Genomic DNA, 27,889 nt, shown 5'->3' on the forward strand with positions numbered 1-27,889 from the left:
TCTCTTTCTTCTTCGGTGTTAAAAACTTCCCTATTGTGGACTACTGGCAGATAAATAAATATTATTGCTCTATCCCCCAGCATTGCGTTATCCTATTTTCTTTCCCCTGTAAATTCTTAACTTTGATTTGTTATGTGTTATGTGTTTCAACTATGTAATATAATTTGCCTTAAACACTATTCTGGAGCTCGTCTCCGCGGTGGTGCTAGTGTCTTCAATTTATTCTTAATTGGTTCGGTAAAATGTGCTTTATGGCGTGAGTGGGGAAGAACGGGGAAACATTGAGTGCAGAGTCAGTCGATGGAGATCGTAAGTGATTGTTGTGGTTCCATTTCTTCTGTTGCTCACCTTCGCTTCTCACGTTGCCTAATTCTATTCGGTTATTTATCCAAGATGTTGGCGGAGTAATGGCTTTCACTCTGCGGACCTCGTATATCGAGCTGCTTATTGATACTAAACTGTGTTAGCTTTTCGTCTATTTGCTGGACGAAATAGTGTTTCGTGGTGTATTAATAATGCCAAGTTCTATGCTTGACCACTTTTACGTTTTCTAATGCACACTGTATAGTTATAGTGTATATGTATAGGGTGTGAATATTGCCTTGTTCACACGACTTGGGAAGTAGATCCCTCCTGAATTGCGTTTTACTTTTGTGTACTATTTGCCGGGTTGGTGCCTTTGCGATATCTTCATCGCCCCTAGTAATTGTTTATTGTAGTGCGTTGCCTTCACACTGAATTTGGAAACCTCTTGTACTGGAATTCGCCTGGGAGGTCTATTTTCTGGTGTATTGTTACGTACTCCTTGCCCGTCTACACTGGTTGTCCCCCACAGTCCTTTCTCCTCTCGTTCCTGTGAGAGCTCTCCAAGCTTGAGCTCACCGATATTCGTACGGTAGGATGTCTTCACTCGTCTCGGGTACTGTAGGATGTCTTCACTCGTCTCGGGTCGTCTTCCGGCTGCTGGTCTCAATGATCTTCATAATTTAATAATACTTCACTTCTTATATCTACACTCGCGAAAAAAAATTTATGCCAATCAAAAAAAAATTAAAGTCTTTGAATTTGCTGGGATGCTCTGATCGCACCGAATTTTATTGTCCTTTTCTCTGAGATTGGTTTACACTTAAAACGTTAATAATGGAATTACGCAATTAATTTAATTTCTTTTTCATTAATATTTTATGGCGACTTTTTTTTTTAATCTTCACGCCTTTGATTTAATTTACTTATGTTCTTTATTACCTTCAATTTGTTCATCGAATGAACTCTTACATTTTATCTACTGTTCCTATTGAACTTCTTTCTTATGTCACTAACCGTAATATCGCTCATTTTCCGTGAGTTTCGATTTTCTATCGGGAGTTCCTTTCCCTCTTTTAATTCTTCTACGGAGTCATACTTGTTACTCTCCTTTCTTTAATTCTTCTATGGAGCCATACTTGTTACTCTCCTTTCTTTAATCTTCAATTTTCAAAGTATGTTTTAACTTTAACTTTTAAAATATTATTGTAACTTTCTATTTTTTTTCCAAATCTACTAAACAACAAAAATAAAAGAGTAATAAAAAAGGGTGCAAACTATAAGGATTCGGAGAAAAACAAACTATCTTAATTTAAAACTTTAAAACTTTATAACCTTAAAACAAATTAGCTTCAGTTCTATTTAACTCTAACTAATTTATTTTTCTCCTTATGCCAAAATATACTCTACCTTCCTTTCCCAGCCTTAGCCGGAAAGACTTACTTATTCTTCTCCGTTTGCATAGTTGCATCTCTCTCTCCCCCTTCCGATCCGAGGTTCGCGCGTCCGCTTCCCTACTCTGAGGATTTCCTGGAAAATATAAACTGTTAGTAAAAGAATAGAAAGGTTTGAAATCCCCCTTCTCGTGAAGGATAAGCCATTATTATATGTTCGTTCTTGTCTATCCGGTTTCGACTTCTCTTCGCTCTTGTCCACCCTGCTCATTGATTTCCATCCCGTAATTGTCTACTTTATAGATATTTATATTCCTATTTTATCTTATCAATTGCATTTTCCGCAACTGTCACAAGAATTTTATCGTCGTATGAAATTCTTTCTGCATAACGATGATTTCCGTACTGTTAAGTTTGACCACTGCCGTATTACCACCTTAAAAACGAGGTACTTAATTTGGACTACTACCAGAACACCCTACGTATATACGGTTCGTTCAACAACATGGATAAAGCTTTGAATTTGCTTGTGCTGTTTCTTTAACAGATTTCGTACTGCTATTTCCATTAATGTGTTCAATATATATATATGTTTCGTTTACGACTTTAAAAATTTGAATTTACTACTTTTACTCCGAATTTCAGCTACCATATGTCATTTTATTAGCGCTCAAAATTATGTAAAGTTTATTTATTCTCAAATTTATAAAAATATCTTTTTTTTCATCATTAATTTAAAAATAAGCGAGACTATTATTTTGATCCTTCTGTCGGAATACACTTTCTCCGATAAGTTAACAATGGAGAGTGAGTCTTCCTTCCCTTCTACTATTAAATTCCCCAAGTTTGCTTCGTATTTCGAATATAGTTTTGGGTTTTTAAATTCATTAAAATAGTTTAATTGTACGCTTTCCGTCTGGATACTCATATTTGGTTTTAACTGAAATTCCCCGTTTCCGGTTACTTTAATATTTGTTGAACTATTTCCTTGTGAGATATTTACAACGATTGTCTGTGGGCTTATATATTTCCAAATATTTCGATCCCCTGTCCAGAACCATAGATGTCTCGGTTTTTGTCGACTCTTACTCTATCATTGTCGTTCCTGTCGTTCCAGAATGTCCATGACCTTTTGCACCTGCTTCCTCCGAAAAATAATTTTATGTAGTTCGGGGTTTCTGTAAATTTTCTTAGCATTTCTTCTTGCTTCTCGTAAATTGGTATACAGTGTAACTGTCTTAAATCTAGTTCCAATTTACTACACATCCCGTACCAATTTTCCATTACTATACGCAACTCGCTCAAGTCGTTATTGATTTGCGTCGTGTTTAATATTACATTAAATTCATAGTTACCCTTGTAAGAAACAGTTCTTGCCATTAGGTCACAGGAAATAGAAGAATAGGAAAAAGTATGCTTCGAGGGAACCGTAAAGCATCGAAGTTTAGAAGGGGCAAATAACATCCCTTAAGAAATATATTGATAATTAGTAACATGTTAACTAATTGCTGATTTTTTTTTTAATATATCGTAAAATGTATTCATTCTTAATAGTAAGCTATCAAATTAACTTTAAGGTGCAACATATTGCACCTGTTTCAGAACTGTTCAACGATTGGGCATTCAAGCGTTGTCAAAAAATCGCATATTTTTCCACGAAAAGTTTATTTATTTCGTGCAAATGGCCATGTAATGTGAACATATTTTGTATCTGATTCAGAATTTTATGTTTCTGTCTATTTGTAATTATTTGTTTAGCAAATATCGTTAAAACTCAAAACGCAGAGGCTTAGCTGTGCGATCATTGGCAAATTACCCTACTCTACAAACTATTGTGTCCAAATATTTAGCAAAAATAAAAATGTACAAAATATCGTTGTTCCGCATTACATGAACTAGTCATACACTATTCCGGATATTGTACACGCTTTGGAGCAACGATCTGTGTGTATGTCGAGTTGATTCTCCGATGTTGAGTATGTTTTTGGAATATGCAACATAGCTATGGTTTACCAATAAACACTAATATTACGCACACGCATTTGATCTGCACAGACACGATTTATATTTATATTCCTTTGCAAATTAAACGCGTACTTTGTATCGTTATTTCAATTATGGTAGATGATTTTTACTCACTTGGCTCTAGTTCCTCAGTTCAGCTCTCCACCCAGTAGATTTTCCGGTAGAAATGAGTACAAGTTGAACGGTGTTCATCCGAACCGTCGCAGTATCGATGCCTGAGCACTTCACTAAACTTCACTTTCTTTCTTCACTCACTATTCTCCTACTCTATGCTATGTCCCTATAAACTTTAACTTTGCCTGCTGCTGGCCACCACCAGTCAGAAATGGCGTCCCTGAAGTGTTTTCACTTCTTTTCTGCTGTCACCATATGTAGCTTAAACGGTACGTAGATGGCAAAAGGGCAAAAGATGGGTATGTAGCTTAAAAGGTATGCAGCTTAATTTTATTAATGGAACGAACATTAATACCAATTACAATTTACAATTACAAGTTTATTACTAAAACTGTCCGTAACGAACGAACGACCAACTCTTTCTACAATTTTACCTGAGTCTCTATCTTTCTACATTTTGAATCACCATCTCTATCTTTCTACATTTTGAATCTGAATCTCTGTCTTTCTACCTTTTTAATCCCCTCCTCGTGGCGTTGCCGCCTGTATTTATAACAGCTTTTAATTGTTCGTAGTAAGAAGTACTAGAACAGCTGCTGAGAAAAACAAAGAGAGAGTAGAGCGGAACTTAAGTTCTATGAGAGTTTCAGTTGGCTAACTCCCATCGCACGTTCGACGTACAATGTTTGTTATGTTCCATGTGCAAACGTTTGCGCTTGCCCCTGAAACGGTCAGAGAAATAAACTTTACAAAACCGCACCGAAAGGTAAAACTTTCGCTGTCGCAGAAGCTCCGGTCAAAGTTAACCGTCAATGCTACCGTTTGTCAATGTTACCCGTACTGGGCACTGACGCTGCAGGTCCACGGGTATTTCACATTTAACAAAAAAGTCAATTTCCAGTGAAAAAAAAAACAAGTTGGTCCACGGGTATTTCACATTTTACAAAAAAGTCAATTTCTAGTGGAAAAAAAAACAAGACTAAATCAATTCTAAATTCTGTGAGTTATTAATACTTTTCCGTTTTTGAATAACGATAACGGCTGGCTGAATTTGACAGATCGTACTGGCTGCGTGAATCTCTCTCAGGGAGAAACTAGAAATACTCAGAGGTGAGAGATACGCGGAAGCAGCCATCTTGGGAGCCAACCGAGCAGCGAGAATTGTCAAAAGGGAGCAGCGATGCCAGATCAGCGGTTTTCCCGCTAGATTTAGCGGGATTTCAAGCCGGATAGCGGGACTTAATAATCAAACAGCGGCTAGCGGAAATCTAGCGGTTTTCTTAAATAACTCAGCGGGATTTTAGCGGGATCTCGATTTAGCGATATTTGGTAGGCAAGAAGAGTGCTGACAGAGAGGTTGACAGCAAAAAACTTCGTTTATTGACAGCCTAATGTCTGCTCATGCATTGGCAGATGGTTCAGTATATCCTGCTGATTAGAAAACTCCGTAATTTTTGCCTAGAATGGGATCAGTTCTGACAAATACTCATTAGCAAATACTCATTAGAACTTACTGAACAAGAAGACCACCAAACCAATCCGTTTTGCGTATTCCTAATTTTTCCACAAACTAATTCGTTGCCAATGGCAAAATCTAACTGATTCATGAATTGCAAACAAAACAACACAAACAACTTATGTACATATATACATCATAATTTGCTATATACCGCAGCATTTGTATGATAACAAAACCAAAAAAAATCGGCTGATGAGCCGATAAACCCTAAGTCTAAAAGACAAATCGGTACATTTTTGCTAAAACAAAATATCAGCGAGAACAAAGAGCCGATGCGCTTCACAGATATTTTTGAATTTGGGCTGCTTATAAAGATTGAAACATATCTTCTTTTGTCACCAAAAACCATAACCATTTGCCAGCTTTGCTGAAATTTTGCATTATTTTTATCATAGCTAGACACAGAAAGAGAATTTGTGCTAAAGCTTTTTTCGAAATTTTCGCATGTGTTCTTAGACTCCTTAATTATAAGATTAAGGAAAGATAAGATTAAAGATAAGATTATTCTTGCGAAATGTCGTAGTAAATTGTCATTATATGAGGGATAACAAGATACTTCTTTTTCTGTTTCCTGAAGCTTCGTCAACATGAATGCAGCAAATTTGCATAATGTTCATTTAATTGCAACCTCTCAATTTCAGCAGATCATCTTGATTTCAAATGCAAGCCTTACTGAAATGAATATTCTGCACCAGAAACGAAGGAATAATATGACTTTTGGGTCAGCGGGATTTCTAGCGGGAAATAGACTCTAGACAGCGGGATTTCAGCGGGAAATCAACCTCTGGGCAGCGGGAAAATGGGCAATCGACCTGGTAACACTGAAAGGGAGCCACATTCTCAGCCTGATTGTTAAGGAGTACAGACGCTATCGAATCGTTGGTCGTATAAAAAAGTTACAAATTGGGAAGGTGTCGAAAATTGGAATAAGTGTCCTTTATTAAAAGAAGGAAGGTAAATTAAGTTCTCTCGAAGTGCATTACGGATTCTCATCTCGGATCCAAAGAGTATGAGCGTCGAAAACGGCACTCCTATAGGAGTGCCGATGGATCAACAAAATGGCGGATACCACGAAAAGAAAGGAGATGCCAGACACGTGCGAGAAATTTATTATTACAAGCCAACAAATGTTGGGCCTTTTAAGGTTACAGTCGAAAAAATTTACGAACCCGCTACAAGCGACAAACGAATCGGAATCAACAAAATTGCCATAGGCAGAGTATTACAGCAGAATGGTTTCACTAAAACAGTGTTGGATATAAAAAAGGCGGCTTTTGCCAAGGTTACCGTCTACGTGGATGAGTGGAAGGAAGCAAACAGACTGGTCAATTTCCAAAACTTATCTTTGAAACAGCTAAAAGCATATATACCCAAGGGCTATCTATCCGTGAAAGGTGTCATTAACGGAATTCCTGAAGACATGAAAATGGATGAACTGCACCAAAATATCGATTCCGATGTCGAAATATTGGAACTTTTTCGAATGACTCGCAGAGATTCAGATGGTGACAAAATACCCACAAGAAAAGTCGGCATTGTTTTCAGAAATAATGTCCTCCCTAACATTATAAGAGTTTTCAGGGTACTGACTCGAGTTGACCCGTTCATCACTAGAGTTGTCCCACAGACTAACAGACGTAACACTGGAGTCTCATTCCATCGTCAATAAAAACGATCATTTCAAATTTTCGCTTAAGCCAAGACTCAAACAACAGTCGCTGCGCGAGAACGCCGCTCGCCTGCGTTGGCGCTGTTGTCAGGTAATATACAAGTAAATTTATAGCATTGCTAAATTTATAGCAACTTACTCTGCGTAGCGCGAAGACTGCACCAGGTGATGCTAGTGTTTTTTCCAAGTTTTAGGGGTGTCATTGAAACTATGTTTTGTTAGAAAATTTGTTCGAGGTGTTACGTCTGTTAGTCTGTGGTATTAATATCAAAATATTAAAAAATCTGCTATGAACAAATACTTCATATTGTCAATTCAAAACAAGTTTCGTATGTGGCTCTGAAACCCGAAAGTTAAGGCCGTCTGTAGACCCGTTAGAGGGTTAATTTCTAATTTTCTATACATATTCATTCAAGTCTGTAAAAATTATCTTTTGTGTTTACATTATTTTTCTATAAATATTATAAAACTAAATAAGGTGTTCATCAAGTAACATAAATGACGCTTACATGTATTTACGCACCCAAGGAAAGAAAATATAATTATTCTACACAATACGTTGTGAATTTTACTGGCAAATAAGGATTTTGAGGAATACGGAACGGATATTTAAACATATAGTCTAATATAACATCTATACATCTACAATTAAGTTCCTGAGAAATTAAATAATGATTATTGTGGCAGTAGAAAGGCTAGGTCACGCCGCTAGGTGGATTAATTCGGGTTTTTACAATGTTAGAGGGTTAGGAAAACAAAATGAGGTCGAAAAATAGTGCCAAAGCTGCGCCATAAACATGCTTGAGAATGGGAAATATGATCGATATGATTCCCAGTGCTTGTCTTTTTTTTATTTATTTATTAAAACATGACATAAGACATCTGTCCTTTAAAATGTCACTAACGAAAATAAATCTTACAAAATTACTACCATGCAACGTATACTTCCAATTTTTCATATAACATTTCTAAGCTCTAGTATCTATTGATTGAAAAGAGCATCTATTGATGCGCAGAATTTGTTTGAAATTTGTATAAATTTATTTGGAAAAATCGACTTACTAGTATTTTTAATCCTATACACTACTATACCTACATGCTTAAATTAACTGCTTTTCTTCGCTTTTTGCTTTTCTTGTACAATTGTGAGTAACAGCAAGTGAACAAAATGACAATTGAAATCTGAAAGCAAAGAAAAGAAAAAGCTTTTCGATTGAATCCCACTATTTAATATTTATTTGCAACAGATACGTAGTTCGCCTACGACGTGCAGGCTTCATCAGTGTCTTATTTCAAAGCGTATACGTATCTGTCGCGAATAAATATTAAATAGTGAAATTTAGTTGGTAAAAGTTTTTTCTTTTCTTTAATTTCAAATTTCGTATTCCACTAAGAGGCTTCAAAAACTTTAGACAATTGACATGTTTCTCACTTTTCTTGAATTTCAATGCAAATTTAAAAATTGCAACTTGTCATCACATACACACACATACATACATACATACATACATACATACATACATACATACATACATACATACATACATACATACATACATACATACATACATACATACATACATACATACATACATACATACATACATACATACATACATACATACATACATACATACATACATACATACATCACACACATTGCATACAATCAACATTTGTTTTGATTTCACACGTTTTAACGGTTTAATATACGGTGCTTAAGTGTTAAAGTTTAAATAACTTTTGAATGAACCGTCCGATTTTAAATAACTCGGTTTCGTTTGATAGATCTCAGTAGTAATTTTCAAATAATAATAAAATGTGTGATGTTTTTCATTGAATTAATGCTTATATGTTACAAAAATATGTTTTAAATACTATTTTTTCATATTTCTTTATGTAACTTTCAAACTACAAGTCCAATCGTCATAAAATTTGGAAGTTAAGGGTTTGCAAAGCTCCTCTTTCATATGCAATCAATTTTGTTCAAATCGGTTAAGGGACCTATGAGATAATGAAGTCCCATATTTTTCGTATTTTTATACATAACTTTTGAACTAAAATTCCGATCAGTATGAAATTCAATACTGGGACCAATGGGACACCTAGACCTTTCATTTGACACTAAAAACATTAAAATCGGTCCAGCCATCTCCGAGAAAAGTGAGTGAGGTTAAAAGCGTCACATACACACACATACACACACACACACACACACACACACACACACACACACACACACACACACACACACACACACACACACACACACACACACACACACACACACACACACACACACACACACACACACACACACACACACACACACACACACACACACACACACACACACACACACACACACACACACACACACACACACACACACACACACACACACACACACACACACACACACACACACACACACACACACACACACACACACACACACACACACACACACACACACACACACACACACACACACACACACACACACACACACACACACACACACACACACACACACACACACACACACACACACACACACACACACACACACACACACACACACACACACACACACACACACACACACACACACACACACACACACACACTGGAACTGCAAGGGGCCAGATAGGAGCCAGTTGTGCAGGAGATGTGGCAGTGCTGGCCATAAAGCAAAGGACTGCGCGGAGCCTCCTAAGTGCCTGATCTGTACCGGTAAACGGGACGCAAAGCACGTAACGGGAGGTCCAAGGTGCCCGGCCGGTGTGCCGGCGACTAAGCCACGTTCATAATGCAAGTGACACAACTCAACCTGAACCACTGCAGCACAGCTCAGCAGCTGTTACACCAAGCAGTTTCTGAGTCAGCAATGGACATTGCCATAGTCTCGGATCCATATCGCGTCCCTGCCGGAAACGGCAACTGGGTCTCGGATAGGTCTGCGACGGCGGCTATATGGACAACAAGCAGGTTCCCGGTTCAGGAGGTTGTGTCAACTGCAGACGAGGGATTTGCGGTTGCCAAAGTGGGTGGAGTGTTCTACTGCAGCTGTTATGCTCCGCCGAGTTGGTCTATCGAGCAGTTTACGCGGATGGTAGACCGAGTATCAGTTGTGCTGACTGGTTTAAGGCCGGTGGTTGTGGCGGGCGACTTTAACGCTTGGACGGTAGAGTGGGGAAGTCGTCGCACGAACCATAGGGGTCGGATTCTGCTTGAAGCTCTGGCAAAGCTCAACGTAGATCTGGCCAACGTCGGCAACACAAGTACCTTCAGTAGGAACGGTGCGGAGTCTATCATCGACGTGACTTTCGGCAGTCCTGGTCTGATAGGAGACTGGCGGGTAGATAATGGCTACACTCACAGTGACCACCAAGCGGTCCGCTATGGTGTCGGTCAGATAACGAGGCGGCAGGCGGCGAGTAGGGCCAACACTCCAACCACCCGTGGATGGAAGACATCATACTTCGATCCCGAAGTATTTGTAGAAGCGATCCGGAGAGAGTGCGGTGATCGCGGTATGCCCGATCCGAACGCTGATCATTTGGTTGAGGTACTGTCGCGAGCATGTGACGCTACCATGCCTAGGAAAGGTCGTCCTAGGTATGGCAGGTCACCGGCTTACTGGTGGACAGATGAAATTGCGGAACTCCGCGGAGCGTGCTTTCGTGCGAGGAGAATTATGCAAAGAGCTCGTTCGGATGAAAGCAGGGCTGAATGTCGAGTAGCACTTGTTGCTGCACGCGCAGCGCTTAAGAGCGGGATAAAAGCTAATAAACGAGCCTGCTTTGAAAGGTTATGTGCTAGTGCCAATGCGAACCCGTGGGGTGATGCCTACAGAGTCGTAATGGCAAAGACCAAGGGTGTGATGGCGCCCGCTGAGCAATCGCCAGAGATACTGGAGCGGATATAATCGAGGGCCTCTTTCCGCACCACGAGCCAAGGCCCTGGCCCCAGGCCGCTGAGTCGTCCCACGGCCGACGTTCCAGTATCTCAGACCATAGCGTAGGATGGTCGGCCTCCCAGCCGAACATCCAAAGTAACGTGGGCGACGGCGGTTTGGAGGTCGGGGAGGAAGTGACGGTTACGAACGAGGAACTCATTGATATCGCTAAATCCCTAAAGGTGAGCAAGGCACCGGGGCCAGACGGTATCCCGAATATGGCCATTAAAGCGGCTATTTTAGAGGCTCCCGAATTATTCGGGGCAGTAATGAATAGATGCCTGGAAGCTGGCCACTTCCCGGACAGATGGAAGCGACAGAACCTGGTCCTATTGCCGAAGCCGGGAAAACCTCCGGGTGTCCCCTCGTCATATAGGCCGATCTGTCTACTCGATACTGCCGGCAAGGTGCTGGAGAGGGTTATCCTTAACAGACTCGTACAGTACACGGAGGGTACAAACGGTCTGTCAAGGAACCAATTCGGCTTCCGAAAAGGCAAATCTACGGTGGATGCCATCTTGTCTGTCACTAAGACAGCCGAGGTGGCAATCCAGCCTAAGAGGACAGGTATTCGTTATTGCGCAGTTGTCACGCTCGACGTGAGAAATGCGTTTAATAGCGCTAGCTGGGACTCCATAACCAGCTCGCTTCGGAACGTCCAAGTGCCGGTGTCGCTGTACAGAATTCTGGAAAATTATTTCCAGAATCGTGTGCTATGCTACAACACGGAGCAGGGTCAGAAATGCGTTCCAATCACCTCAGGGGTTCCGCAAGGTTCCATACTGGGCCCGGTGTTGTGGAAAGTCATGTATGACGAGGTGTTGAAGCTAAAGTTTCCGGTAGGGGTTGGCTTTGCGGACGATATCACCTTGGAAGTCTACGGTGAATCTATCAGAGAGGCTGAGTTGACGGCTGCCCACTCTATAAGCATTGTTGAAGATTGGATGCGATCCAGGAAACTGGACCTAGCGCATCATAAAACGGAGGTTATCGTGGTTAACAACCGCAAGTCGGTGCAGCAAGCAAATATCAGTGTCGGGGACTGCACTATTTCGTCAATGCGGTTCTTAAAACTCCTTGGAGTCATGGTCGATGACAAGCTCAAGTTCGGGAGCCACGTCGACTATGCCTGCAAGAAGGCTTCCACAGCTATTTCGGCATTGTCTCGTATGATGTCTAATAGCTCTGCGGTATATGGCAGCAAGCGAAGGCTTTTAGCCAACGTGGTCCAGTCCATACTCAGGTATGGCGGGCCGGTGTGGTCATCGGCGTTAGGTACCAAAAGCTATCTAGCCAAGCTGGAAAGCACCTATCGTCTCATGTGCTTAAGAGTGGCGAGTGCGTACCGCACAGTTTCACATGACGCAATCTGCGTCTTAGCGGGTATGATGCCTATTGGTATCATCATCAGCGAGGACGTAGAGTGCTTCAACCAACGTGGAACTAGAGGCATACGGAGTACCACAAGATCGGCCTCGATGATCACATGGCAGCGGGCATGGTCTGATTCCACAAAAGGCCGGTGGACACATAGACTTATCCCGGAACTATCCGGATGGGTCAACAGGCGTCATGGCGAAGTCAACTTCCACCTGACACAGATTCTGTCAGAGCATGGTTGTTTTAGACAGTATCTGCACAAATTTGGGCATGCGGAGTCCCCCGAGTGTCCCGAATGCGCGGACGTTGAGGAAACTGCAGAACATGCTTTCTTCATATGCCCTCGTTTCGAGGGCGTGAGAAGCAACATGATGGCAGTTAGCGGACAGGACACTACTCCGGATAACTTAGTCCAAAGGATGTGTTCTAGCTCGGACGTCTGGGGTGCGGTCAATGCGGCTGCTACCCAGATCGTACTTGAGCTACAAAACCGCTGGAAAGCCGATCAACGGCGAATAAACAGCCTAACTACCATAGTCCAGTAGCTATCTAAGAGCGTGCGTTAAGCACAATAGCCCCTCCCTGAAGTAATACCGATAAGGTGGTTCCAGGGGGGATTGAGGCTGGAGACTCGAGTAGGGTTTTAGTGGGTCTGGATCTTCACGATCTTCACGGGATACCAAACCCCACTCCCTGAGCTGTCTTCTCAGGTGTCTGATAGCAGATTTCCCTACACGTTAAAAAAAAAAAATAAAAAAAAAAAATAAAAAAAAAACACACACACACACACACACACACGCACACACACACGCACACACACACACACACACGCACACACACACGCACACACACACACACACACGCACACACACACGCACACACACACGCACACACACACGCACACACACACACACACACACACACACACACACACACACACACACACACACACACACACACACACACACACACACACACACACACACACACACACACACACACACACACACACACACACACACACACACACACATACATACATACACACACACACAGAAAATGCTCAGTTTTCGAAACTGAGTCGAATGGTATATGACATTCGGCCCGCAGGACCTTCTTTCCACTTCCGGTTTTCCAAGTGATTTCTATACCTTTATACTATATATTTATATAGTAGAAAGGCAAAAATATTTTGATTTGTATATCCGTCCAGCGAAAATTTGTAACTGATCATCATTTTCCTAGTTCGGACAGCCAAATGTAGGAGTCGCATGGGCTTCATTAGCTTTGCGTTGATCTGCCTATTCAGTATGGATCCCTGCAGTGTAATTCCTGCAGAGCACACTGAAATGCATATTTGCCTATTCCCTTCAGAGCGATTCACCTTGTTTTTGTTGCTCTAAAGTTGTTTTAAGCCCAAAGTGTGTTGAATAGCCGTAGCGTCTCTCCCTATCGCTTTGCTCCAATCGTAAGAACGTGATGGACATATGGTTACGCACCCACCAGTTGCTATAAGGCAAAGATTGTGGTGACTTTTGCGCGCGCCCCTTGCATACACTGAAGGGAATGCCAAGGCTGATCGAGGGTATGTAATTTGATGCAGAAAATTCAAATAGGGTTGATTTCTAATTCCCGTCGTAATAAGTAAAGCCATTCTAATTTTCATCATTTGTTGGATGGATTTAATGAATACTCCAAAAGTACCTCTGCTGATTTGATTAAAACATACTTACCTTCCGATCCGTGAACTTTGAAATCACTGAAAAGCGACTATTAAAGCATATTATTGAAATTACGCAACTGACTTTATTGCTAAAATTCGTCGTACGGTTTTAAAATCCATCCATCAAAATTTTTCATCGTCCGAATTAAAAATCACAACAATGTTTACGAAGCTAACGCGCATGCATTTGTGTACGACGGCATGACAAATGTTATTCTACAAACTTTCTGCAGGTCAGGCAAATTTTCCTGGCTGTAGAATAACGACAACGCCTTGCGTGAGTTATTTTCATTTATGAATGACGGAAATTAAAACGATTAGTCGATACTGTCTTCTTCGTCGTACGAACAAACGTAGGAAATTTGGCTGGTAAGATTTCTTTAATGATAAAAAGCATTTAAATAGATCTCAGCTCACTTTGATTGACCGCGTATGATAGACAACAAAGTAAATTATTAGGGAATAACTAGTTTTGCATTGTGTGTCATAAAAATGCTGATATTTTTTATAATTTGGGTTGGATAGGACAGGAATAGGCAATCACGACGATGTAGCAACATACCCTAGCACCATTTAAATCGAGTCAGCATGTTCGGGTTTGCGAGGGATTTGAAATTTCATCGCAAATAACTACTTCCCCTATTTTATTTTATCAAGTTAGCCCGGTTCACAGTGACAGTTCTGCCCCGGTTTTATCCGACAGTTCGATCACAAAAACAATCCCAGCTGGTTCCTCTCTCTCAGGTAGAATGCGCTCACACTATTGACATACAGTTGCCATATTCTCGTCACAAATGTTGAAAAATATGGTACCACGTCGCTCTGCCAGAGAGAAATATGGCACTCATACTAGCTGCCATAAAATATTGTCATATTTGTGGCTGTTTGCCATATAGTCTGACCCCGGCTTTAGAAATACATAATAGGCAATAGGTGGATTCATGGTTACTCTAATAGTGTAAACAATGCGCTATATTTTAATAAAAAGTTCTCCAAAGACACCACACTTAAAATATTACGAATTTGTTACGCAACGGAAAATGATTGTGTTTTTGACGTTTGGTCCCACTGTGCGTCTGCAACATATGCTATTTCGTTGGTTCAATCTAGATATGTACTTTGATTAAACATAATATTTATCATTATTTGCAGGACGCTCTTATCATGGAGGAATCAACGAAGAAATAATATGGATCAGCATTGGAATGGCTATAACAATAGGTAACTAAATTCGCAGCCATTAAAATGGCATTCCTCACTGTACCCAGGCATTAAATCATGTTCCTTAAGCTAGAAGTACAAAGCTGGACCATACAGTTGATTGATGCTCAATTGATGCTAATTAATGCTGCTAACGACGAATTTAATGCTTCATTATTTCACAGGAAAAAACAATGTACTGCTAGCTTAAAATTAAACTAGGAATACAATGTTCGGAAATGGTACTTCCGGTGCAGATAGAGCTACCCAAGTATGATAATAATTTAATGCTCATTTAATGCTCTAGGAAAAACATAGTTTCGATAACTTAGATGGGTATTTTCCATGAAAAATCGAAAGAAAAAGAAAATGTTCTGCAAGCTTAAGGTTAAGCTACCTTCATTCTGTCTTTCACGTCAAAACGATAAAGTTGTAGCCTCAATGCCCATGCTTCTGCTCTGGAAACTGCCCTCTTTCCAATTCTGTGTAATCCTCCAAAAATGAATTCATTCGATTCCGCATCCGTTCGAATGGTGGAGTTCAAGCTCACCAAATACATTGAAAATCGTTCCACTCCCCATACCATTGCAAGAGCTTCACGTTGTGTTTGTGAGTATCTTTGTTCTGTAGAGGAAAGTGTTTTCGATGCGCAAGCGATTATTCTCGGATTTGAATCCTCATCGAATTGTACCAACATGGCGCTCAATCCGTAAGAGGAAACATCTACATAAAGCTCCGTTTTGTCTTTTCGATTGAAATATCCCAGAGTGGTGATAATTTTCCAAGCATCATTTTTGGGATACTCAAACTCAGTTTCTAAATCTGAATCCCAGTAGATGTATTCCGATTTTACCAATTCTCGGAGCCTACGTGTTTTTTCCGCTCGGTTCTAGATAAATTTTTCTACAAAGTTTATTAGACCCAGGAAGCTTTTGACTTCCGAGATGGATTCTGGAAATCGGAAACCTTTGATGGCAGCAATTTTATCTTCCTCGATCTTCCACCCTTTTGATGAAATCTCGAAACCTAAAAATTTGACTGCGTGCTTTCCAAAAACACATTTATCCTTATTAATCCTGACGTTATGATTCCCCAAGCATGCCATGACCTTACCCAAGTTTTGATCGTGTTCTTCTTTAGTTTTTCCTGAGCCAACAGACAAGAATGTCATCCAAATAATTAATGGTCCCGTTGCAACCGGCCAGCAAAATAGTTTGTAAAATTTTCTGGAACACATCTAGTGCGTTACACAGTCCAAACGGAAGACGTCGATAACGGTAAATCTCATCTCCAGCAAACAAGTTTGTAAGGTGGGGTGAATCTTCGTTCAATTGCACATGGAAAAATGCATTGGATAGGTCGATTGTAGAGAACAACCGTGCACCATGGAGATCCATCAAAATGGACTCGAATGTGTGCATCTTGAAAGGTGTGCGATTGATGCATCGATTGGGACCTCGAAGGTCGATTACCAAACGAATGTCATCTCTTCCTTTCGGAACAACGAGCAAAGAAGAACAATACGACCTATCCATATCAGTGGTTACCTTTTCTATTATGCCGGCAGATAAAAGTTCATCCAATTTTTGCTTTGTCAGGTATGCTGCAGGAATATGAGTATAAACTCTGGGATATAAAATGTACATTATAGCACCGTGATTAAAAATGCTGCTATTCAACGGTCTCGCATTTCGAATTGATTCTCAAAGTTACCCAAAAATCTCTAAATTAAAATGACAGTGTTTAATGTATCCTAACGTAAGAGCAGCTCCTAGTAGGGGAATGTCCCCGGTTATGAAACAGGCTTTGTTTTTTGGTTATAGCTTTTGAACGGATTATTTAATTCCAAATCTTTTTAAAGCATTTGAAAGATTGAAGACTTACGTATGTTTTTGCTAAAGACAGCATATATTTTTTGCTTGTAACAAAAAAGTTATAGCGAAATTGGGAGATATAGAATTTTTTGACCAAAAACAAAGTGTCCCCGGTTGTGAAACACTTCGAAAATTCCTTAAAAGAAAATAAAAATAAAGAAATATGAAATAAAAATAAAATATTACATTCATTTATTAAGGAACAACACCTTATATGCAAAGTAATTTATCAGTTTCTTAATTTAATCATCTAAATCTAAATTGTAATCAATGTATGTAAAAACAGGAAGTTCGAGATTTCAAATATGCGGATTTGGCTCTCATGTGCCTGGAAAGTGTGTTGAAAATGATGGTGATCATTAAAGTATTGAATTAACGTTTTTCTGAATTTTTCATAACCGGAGAACTTCACTGTTTCACAACCGGGGCGAACGACGAGTTTGTAAAAATTTATGTAATATTTTTTGAGTAAATTAGGCTTATACAAATTTGGAAAAAGTTTATGTTCTGGTCTCGAAATATTGTTCAAGGGGGGGCAAGAAAAAAATAATAACATCAAACCTTCAATAACTAAACAAAGGAAAAGAAACCAGTGTATATTTTTCCAGATTAATACAAGTCCAATACAAAAAAGTTGTATAGGGTAAGCGCACCCTTAGTGGAGGTAGTACCAATAGTGGTGGTTCTTGAATAAAATACACCCTTTATGAGATAAAATGCAATTATTCTTCTAAATAACGTATATATATTGTGCACCTGGGTTATACAGGCTCGCTTGAAATAAAAGTCTCTTCTCTTAGCGGTAAAATTAGTATTCCGTTGGTTTTGCTAAGATTTCCCGGTTAAAATTTAATTCTGCATAGCTACTGAAAAAGGTTTTGAATTTTATATCTTTCTGATATTATTTATTTATGAATTTAAGAAATTTAAATTTGTGGAGCATATAAAGTAAGTACTTAATCTCATGCAAACAAGGCGTGCCAGTTAATATAAATTTTTATTGTAGTAATTGAATGTTTAATGTGTTGCCTCCATTATAGGTTCACGATGCCTCCACTCTAGGGACCTCGATATAAACCATACCACCACTATAGGCAAACCAATGATGGTTGAAAAAATCTTTCTCTTTAGCGAAATTCGAATGTTTAATGAATCCAACCGTCATTTTTAGTAAGATTAAGAATGTTTCAATCATATCGTGTGCGCGGGTCTGTATGTTTATCCTGATATCACTGTATTTTGACCAAAAAATTGAAATTTTACTACTAAATACATCACTACTGGTACGCTTACCCTAGTACTTAAATTTTAGTTCAAACCAAAACAACTTTCAAAATTTTTTGATCCAAGCACATAAAGTAAGTATTCTGGCAGAGATGAATCTACTCGAAAATAGTGGAGTGCTACAGGATCACCTTAGAGAGCCATAAACGTGTAACTTGACCTTCATTTGAATTTTGTTTTTTACTTGCATATCACTCGGTTAGTTACCTTGTATTTTAGAATAATCCAAATCTGTGTCACTTACTAGTTCTGAACTCGGTAACCACAAAACAGTATCGGAATCTAATCTCCTCGTTCACCACAATAGGTCAAAGAACTGGTCGCAGTGGTCCAAGGTCCTCAACAAGGAAAAAAAATCTCCTCGTAAAAATGGCAATTTAGGTCCCTAAAACTTTATCACTTGGAACGCATGTGCTATGCTACTGACATTTTTTAAGAAAACCCGAATTAATCCACCTAGCGGCGTGACCTAGCCTTTCCACTGCCACAATAATCACTATTTAATTTCTCAGGAACATCTATAATTAACTTGACTATATTTTTAAATATGCGTTCCGTATTCCTTAAAATCCTTATTTGCCAGTAAAATTCACAACGTATTGCGTAGAATAATTATATTTTCTTTCCTTGGGTGCGTAAATACTTGTAAGTGTCATTTATGCTACTTGATGAACACCTTATTTAGTTTCATAATATTTACGTGATTTATCGAGAAATAATGTAAACACAAAAGATAATTTTTACAGACTTGAATGAATATATATAGAAAATTAAAAATTAACCCCACACACACACACACACACACACACACACACACACACACACACACACACACACACACACACACACACACACACACACACACACACACACACACACACACACACACACACACACACACACACACACACACACACACACACACACACACACACACACACACACACACACACACACACACACACACACACACACACACACACACACACACACACACACACACACACACACACATACATACACACACACAGAAAATGCTCAGTTTTCGAAACTGAGTCGAATGGTATATAACATTCGGCCCGCAGGACCTTCTTTCCATTTCCGGTTTTCCAAGTGATTTCTATACCTTTATACTATATATTTATATAGTAGAAAGGCAAAGCGATGCGATCAAGCTAATGACTATCTTTTCATGAAGGTACATTCAAAAGAAGCTTAAGTTCTGATTCTCATGCAAAAATAATTATCTGAAGGAGCGCCAGCTAAGAAAAAGTTCAATTTCTCTTTTTCATATCTAATGCTCTATTTAGTTATTTTTTCTAATTCAGATATATTGCAAAATTGAAGCCAAGCTATAACTATAACTATAACTTACTATAACTAATAGTAAAATTTTGAGATCAATCATTTTGTTGTAGATATCCTTTTTCTTCAAAAGCGAAATATAATAATAATTTTTCTGAACTCTTGTTTTTCAAAGATGCTAACTTTTGAATGCATGGTATTAATATCAAAATATTAAATAATCTGCTATGAACAAATACTTCATATTGTCAATTCAAAACAAGTTTCGTATGTGGCTCTGAAGCCCGAAAGTTAAGGCCGTCTGTAGACCCGTTAGAGGGTTAATTTTTTAATTTTCTATACATATTCATTCAAGTCTGTAAAAATTATCTTTTGTGTTTACATTATTTTTCTATAAATATTATAAAACTAAATAAGGTGTTCATCAAGTAACATAAATGACGCTTACATGTATTTACGCACCCAAGGAAAGAAAATATAATTATTCTACACAATACGTTGTGAATTTTACTGGCAAATAAGGATTTTAAGGAATACGGAACGGATATTTAAAAATATAGTCTAATATAACATCTATACATCTACAATTAAGTTCCTGAGAAATTAAATAATGATTATTGTGGCAGTAGAAAGGCTAGGTCACGCCGCTAGGTGGATTAATTCGGGTTTTTACAATGTTAGAGGGTTAGGAAAACAAAATGAGGTCGAAAAATAGTGCCAAAGCTGCGCCATAAACATGCTTGGGAATGGGAAATATGATTGATATGATTCCCAGTGCTTGTCTTTTTTTTTATTTATTTATTAAAACATGACATAAGACATCTGTCCTTTAAAATGTCACTAACGAAAATAAATCTTACAAAATTACTACCATGCAACGTATATTTCCAATTTTTCATATAACATTTCTTAGCTCTAGTATCTATTGATTGAAAAGAGCATCTATTGATGCGCAGAATTTGTTTGAAATTTGTATAAATTTATTTGGAAAAATCGACTCACTAGTATTTTTAATCCTATACACTACTATACCTACATGCTTAAATTAACTGCTTTTCTTCGCTTTTTGCTTTCCTTGTACAATTGTGAGTAACAGCAAGTGAACAAAATGACAATTGAAATCTGAAAGCAAAGAAAAGAAAAAACTTTTCGATTGAATCCCACTATTTAATATTTATTTGCAACAGATACGTAGTTCGCCTACGACGTGCAGGCTTCATCAGTGTCTTATTTCAAAGCGTATACGTATCTGTCGCAAATAAATATTAAATAGTGAAATATAGTTGGTAAAAGTTTTTTCTTTTCTTTAATTTCAAATTTCGTATTCCACTAAGAGGCTTCAAAAACTTCAGACAATTGACATGTTTCTCACTTTTCTTGAATTTCAATGCAAATTTAAAAATTGCAAATTGTCATCACATACACACATACATACATACATACATACATACATGCATACATACATACATACATACATACATACATACATACATACATACATACATACATACATACATACATACATACATACATCCATACATACATACATACATACATACATGCATACATACATACATACATATATAAATTATGCTATAAAGTTTCACGTTAGCATAAAAAAATTTATTCACTATACTTTTAACACTTGATCGTTCCTAACTACACACAAGACTGAATTGAAAATTAATTCTATAAGGCTTATATCTACTGAATCTGCTGATGCGTCGTTTCCTCGGGTGGTTCGATTCTGATTCAACCTTTGTCCGCGTGGTTCGATCGGGTCTTGCAGTCGTCATCGGTTGTTAATCGATGGTTGCGTTGATGATTTGGTTCCTCGGTTTGTTGCTATGGGTCCCGGCTAGGTTTTCGCTGACGTCTTGACTTCGGGTGCGCTTTGGTCGGGTAGTTGTGGTGTAACGCCTCCCCTCTTAGATTGTCGTCCGTCCTCGGGCGATTTACCGAAAAGGATGAGACTTGGTAATGGTGTCGGTTTAATTTGCTTGATAGGGTCTTTAGGTTCCGTGGTGGTTCCAGCATGGTTATGGATTTCTAGAAAGGATTCTTCCTTTGATTTGATTTTTCTGTTGATAATATAAATAGTAAGAGAGCAGATAATGATTAGTATGAGGAGGATTCCTCCTCCAATGGTTGTTCTTCTTTTAGAACGATGCAAATCCAGTTTTACGTCCTGGAGGCTGTTCAAATTTTCCAATTTGAGGTGAGAGAACTCGTTTTGTTCTTCCGTGTAGTTTAGTTGTATCATCTTGCTTCCAAACACTGGAAGGAGGTATTCTTCGTTATTTTCCAGAGAGACTTGGCTATTGTATGTAATGTTCATCACTTTTATTGTGCAATTGTTTGCTTCTATGATTGTCGGAGTGTTGATCAATCTAGAGCTGTTGCATGAATCGGAAATCAGTACTTTTTCGTTTGTGTCAATAAGTATGATTCCTTTCTTGATTTCTTCTACACGGGTAGTTTGTCTTACGGGTTTTATGTCGCATTTTGGTGTGCGGTGATTTAAGAGGTTATAGATGCATTCGTCCTCGAGAAGAGTTGTCTTTTCACATATGTCGCAATGTTCAGTCTGTTTGTAAATGGAGTCTCCATGCTTTGCCACCAGCTTTATGTTTGTGTGGATTCGTGTGTTATTTATGTTGAGCGGTTGAATGTTGATCAGATCGAACTCGTTGTCGTCCAGAATGGGTATTTTCACCAGTATTAGAATTTCGCCTCGGCCTACAATTACGCTTCCTGAGCTATACTGAAATATTTGGTCTAAGTAATCTAATTTTAGTTTCTGTGCATTTAGTCTGTTAAAAATATATTTTTTCTCTTCAAATGAGAATAAATTCCTGTTTAAAACGCTAAATTTGGCAAATTCTATTTGTTCTTCTATATTACTAAGAATTTGGATTATTAAGTCAAGGTTTATGATCAGGTTGATGTATTCCAAATCGGCCCTAACAGTTAACGAACTGTTCCTTTGCTCTACGATGTGTTTGTTAATCTTTTTGAGAATATCCGTAATATTATTGATTTTGTTTTGTATTTTTTCATTGATGATTATTTGTCTTGATAGAGATTTCGAGACTGAATTTTCCTGTTTTGCTAGGGTACCTAAACTCTGATTTATGATTTCTAGATCGTCATTGTCTGGATTGCCTGCTAACAATTTTATCACTGATCCTAATGCATTGACTAGTGCTCTTCTGGTTCTGTGGGAATACAAACTCATCAATTTTCCTCTAGCATATTGGATTTTGAAATCTAGTGTGTTACGTAAATGGTCAATGATTTTCAGGTTTTCAGCTGTTCTTTCGATATAGTCTATGTTATTCTCGATAGATTGGATGTTAATTTTATGTATAATCCTCTCAAATCCTAACCTTATCCTGACTTGTTTTAGCTTTATGGCTATTATGCCATTGTTATGGGATACATCTTTAAATTTGGTACTGTTTATTAAGGCGATGAATGGTAAACTGTAACGAGAATTAAATGATTGGTTTATTGGTTAGTTTTTTATTCTGTTTTTATGTATTTTGATGTCGTTGACATCTTCAAATGTTAGTTCATTGTTGGTTTTAACGGTTGTAGTTTTAAATGGGTCTTTATCTTTTGTTAGGCGTTGTGAGTTTTTAATATACTTAATGTCGCCAGGGTAAAGATTTGTGGGTTTTTTGTTAGTTTCGTGCTGTTGTTCATATTCGTTTTTTCGCCTATTTAGTTCGATTTTTACCGCTGACTGTAATTTTTTTGCTGTTTCCGATATCTCTTCCATATTTGTTGTTCCTGAGTTATTGAATATTAAGTTTCGCGGTTGGTTTTTGATGGCTGAATGGAAGCTATTGTTGTAGATGTCTATTACGATGTTTATTTGTTCGTTTATCGTCAGATTGTTAAACTTCGCCTTATTCGTGCGGAAAATTTCTATTAGTGTCGAGTGGAACCGTTCCACTATACCGTTCGAGTTCGATCCACTCGCGAAGTGTATTTCGATTCCGAGATCGTTAAGGAATCCTACGAAGTCTATAGACCTAAAAGATGGCTCTTGGTCACATACTATAGTCTTTGGTCTTCCGAACTGTCGAATGTGCTCGGTAATCGCGGTTTTTATGTCAATGATAGTTCTAATGGTTAATGGGATGATGTTTGCGAATTTGGAAAAGGAGTCGACTATAGTGAGCCATTTTTGCCCTTTTAAAAAGAAAATGTCTATATGAACTCGATCGAAAGGTTTTTCTCCAAATATACTCTTTCTTATTAGTTTCGGTGGTTTTCTGTCATATTTAGCTTTTTTGCAAATATCACATGAATTGATAAAAATTTTGAGTTTTCGGTCGAGTTGTGGGAAAAAATGGGTTTGCATTATTTGGTTCTTATTTTCCTTTATGCCACGATGCCCATAGTGGTGTATGTTTCTTATGGTTTCATCCTGCTCTTCTTCCATTCTTATGTCGTCCAGTAAGGTTTCTGAAATGAAAACTTTGTATATATTATTACCTGAGAAGTGTTTTTTGTAAGTTTCTTGGACCAATTGCGCTAGTGAAACGGGGACTTTTAAGCAATTTACACCCTTCTGGTTGAGGGTTCGTTTTAATATTTCTACCACGTTTTCTTCGGTGTATTCTTTTCTGACAATTGTGTGTCTATGGTATTTTGGAAAGACTTGCTCGTACGCTGATAACTCTATATTACCAATTTTAAATAAAACTTGCGTTCTGAAAACATTGATTGGCCTTTCGGTATATCTGATAAAATAATCGTCGCTTGTGTCTGCCGAGTGTACCGTCATTATGTCGCTTTCATCATCCGAATCTTCTGCTGCTCGCTCAGACGGTTCAACGTTTAAAGATAGCGATGATTGCGAATGCATGTTTAAATGGTTTTTCAAATTTACGCGTGACAATGCGTCGGCGACTACGTTTTGTTTGCCTGGTTTATAGATAAGTTTATAATCAAACTCTTCTAAAGCCAATTTTCCTCTAATAATTCTATGGTTTGCGTTACTAAATGAGAAAGTTAGTGGTTGGTGGTCTGTGAACATTTTAAACTTCCTTCCATAAAGATAAGGTCTGAAGTGTTTCACTGCCCATACAATTGCCAGGAATTCTTTCTCTGTCGTTGAGTAGCGCTCTTCTGTTTGGTTTAATGTCCTTGAAGCATATGCGATAGGTCTGTCACGCCCTATCGGACCTTGTGACAACACAGCGCCTATGGCATAGTCGCTTGCGTCTGTTGTCAGTAAAAATTCTTTATTGAAATCTGGGTAAACTAATACCGGGTCAAGCATTAAAAGTTCTTTACATTTTTCAAAACACCTTTTTATTTCGGGTGTAATTTCAAATTCAGTTTCTTTCCTGAGGAGTGCTGTTAGTGGTTTAACGATTTTTGCGAAATCCTTGATAAATCGCCTGTAGTAACCGAGCATTCCTAAAAATTGCCTTATTTCTTTTTCACTTGAAGGTAGTGGCCATTGTTTAATAGCTTCTATTTTGTCGCTATTTGGTCGTACTCCGTCTTCAGAGACTGTATGACCTAAAAACTGAGTTTCTTTTCTAAAAAACTCGCATTTGTCAAGTTGAATTTTTAATCTCGCGTCCTTTAATTTTTCAAGCACTTGAGATAGATTTTTTGCGTGTTCTTGAAGGGAGCTGGAGAAGACAATTATATCGTCCATGTAGACGAAGCAGCATACTCCGATTAAGTCTCTTAGAATGCAGTCCATGACTCTTTGAAACGTCGCTGGGGCGTTCTTTAATCCGAATGGCATACGAGTGAATTCGTATTTGCCACCGTTTACCGAAAAAGCGGTTTTTTCTGTATCTTCCTTTGCCAACTGAATTTGGTGGAAGCCAGAAACCAAATCGATCGTTGAGAAGTATTTTGCTTTACCTAATTTATCCAGAATATCCGTGATTTCTGGTATGGGATATTTATCATTGATTGTTTTTTCATTAAGTTTTCTATAATCAATGACTAAACGAAATTTCTTTTTGCCAGACGCATCAGGTTTCTTTGGGACTACCCATACAGGAGAGGTGTATGGTGATATAGATTCCTTGATTATTCCGTCCGCAAGCATTTTCTTTATTTGGTCTTGTACCTCACTTTCGTATACGTAAGGATATTTGTACGATTTGGAGTGTACTGGCACATTGTCGACCGTTCTGACGTTGTGCTTTATTTTGTGGGTGAACGACAGTTTATCTGTCTCCACGTAAAGAACGTCTCTATAGTTGTTGATCACTTTCTTGAGGGCATGCTTCTCTTCATCATTCATGTGATCGTCTCTAAATGTGTATTTCGCAGGGTCGACCGTTTTTGGTAAATCCATCAGGTCGAACGGGTCATTTTCAATTTCTTTATCTAAGTCATTAGAAAGTTTGAGTTCGTTTGCGTTAATTTCGATCGATGTTTCTGAGTGATTTTGCACTGCTATAAAAGCTACGTTGTTTGTGCTTCTGTAGAGGCCTGGTAATATTGAAAAATTGTCGAAAGGTTTTTCTTCTTTTACGAGAAAATCTCCATCATTTTTTGTTCTGATTTTTACAAATTGAAATTTTTGTTCTGTTAAGTTTATTTTATGTTTTTCGGGGAATCTCTTTTTCATATGGAAGGTCTTTCTACCGATTTTCAAAATGTTTTTGCTAACATCGATTTTCGCATTAAGATCTCGTAGTGACTCGTATCCAATGAGTCCATCAAAAAATTTATGAAATTCGAAAATGAAAAATTTTAATTTTTTGTTAATTTGAAATGGGTCAAATGATGCCGATTTATCTATGATGTGTGTGCCTTTTATATTGGTCACTTTTGATGTTGGCTCTATCTTACAGTTTTCAATATTTACGTGTGCTGGCGATATGTAATTTTTGTTCGCTCCTGTGTCGATCAAAAATTTCATTTCACCTTTTGAAGTTTGGATAGTTATGTACGGAACGAAATTGTTGTCATTTTTTTTTTTTCTTTGTGGTGCTTCTTCCACGTGAAAATTTAATTCCTCGTCGACAAAGTAATCGTCGTCGTCCGAGTTAAGCACGTTTTCGTCTTGTTGCTGTGAGGTGTCAAATTCGTCCTCGCAGTTTTTGCGTTCGGTTTCATGGTTGTTAACCTCTGTATGAGACCTTGCCGTTCTCATCGAAACGTCGTCGTCCGGTGGGGTGGCTCTTGTTTTAAATTTTCCGGACCCATAAGATTTTGTATGTGGGTTATTGAAATTTGAGGTGGACGGTTTTGCGATGAATTGGTTACTATTGTTATTAAAATTTGTAGGCGGTTTTGAAATATTAACGAGAGGTACATTTGGATTATTAAAGTTAGAATTTGTTTGTCTAACGTTTTTGTTGATATGGTCGGATGGCGGTCTTTTATTAAATTTTTGTCTGTATGCAGCATTCGCGTATTGGGTTGTGATGGTATAAGCCTCCTCCAGGCTTTTTGGCCTGTAGCTTCTGACATGCATTGGTAAATCATCCGTCAGTCCGTCTATAAATCTGGTGAGCGTTATTAAGCTCACTAGGCTATTTATTGCTTTTGTTGAGTTAACGTAGTCCTCCATCATTGCTGCTGTTGATTTGATAGCAGTATCGATGGTCTTGATTTTGTTATAATATTCAGTTAACGTCTTTTTTCCTTGGGTAATGTAGAACAAGGATTGAATATGCGACGTTAGATCGCGTCTGTCTCCGTAGGAGTTTAAAATTACTTCCTTGATTTCTGCCCAACCGTTCGGGTTACCAGCAGCAATCAAAGTTTCTTTTGCTTCTCCCGTAATTTTATTTTTCACTGCCCTGACCAGTTGACTATACACCGGTTCGTCTTGATAGCTTTTAAAAAGATCAAGAGTATTTTCGGCGTCCTCTAGCCAAGCGTGGGTCTCTTTTTTATTACCCGCAAATGTTGCTAAGTTTTTAATGGGGTCTGGGGTCCTAAATTGTAAGAAGGGATCCTCAGCTTTTGCTTTCAAGTGTCTAATTTGACCGATTAGTTCGTTTTGGTTGTTGGTTAGACTCTTAATGTGCTGGAGCAAACTTTCAACTGTAATTTGTGGAATCGGAACTGGTTGAACATCGTCCAGTTCCGTATCCGAAAGGTCTGATTTAAATTCAGCCATGCTTGAGTACGAGTACGAT

At 38.4% G+C, this 27,889-nt stretch overlaps 1 protein-coding gene across 1 annotated transcript; it reads right to left on the reverse strand.

The window, feature by feature from the left end:
• Positions 1 to 658: 658 nt before the first annotated feature.
• Positions 659 to 27,870, reverse strand: LOC128735958 (uncharacterized). Its single transcript, XM_053830441.1, has 3 exons — positions 26,592 to 27,870; positions 25,530 to 26,228; positions 659 to 963 (listed from the first exon to the last, which is right to left on the reverse strand). The coding sequence occupies exons 1-3, from the start codon at positions 27,868 to 27,870 to the stop codon at positions 659 to 661; spliced, it is 2,283 nt and encodes a 760-aa protein (XP_053686416.1).
• Positions 27,871 to 27,889: the final 19 nt, after the last annotated feature.

The sequence above is a fragment of the Sabethes cyaneus genome, chromosome 2, assembly GCF_943734655.1.
Source record: "Sabethes cyaneus chromosome 2, idSabCyanKW18_F2, whole genome shotgun sequence".
Taxonomy (NCBI): domain Eukaryota; kingdom Metazoa; phylum Arthropoda; class Insecta; order Diptera; family Culicidae; genus Sabethes; species Sabethes cyaneus.

Coding starts and splice junctions, on each gene's coding strand:
- LOC128735958 (XM_053830441.1), bottom strand. CDS start 27,870: ATGGCTGAATTTAAATCAGACCTTTCGGATACGGAACTGGACGATGTT. Junction 26,229..26,591: donor ACACGTAAATATTGAAAACT/GTAAGATAGAGC, acceptor CAATATTACCAG/GCCTCTACAGAAGCACAAAC. Junction 964..25,529: donor TGGCAAATACGAATTCACTC/GTATGCCATTCG, acceptor CATTGAGACCAG/CAGCCGGAAGACGACCCGAG.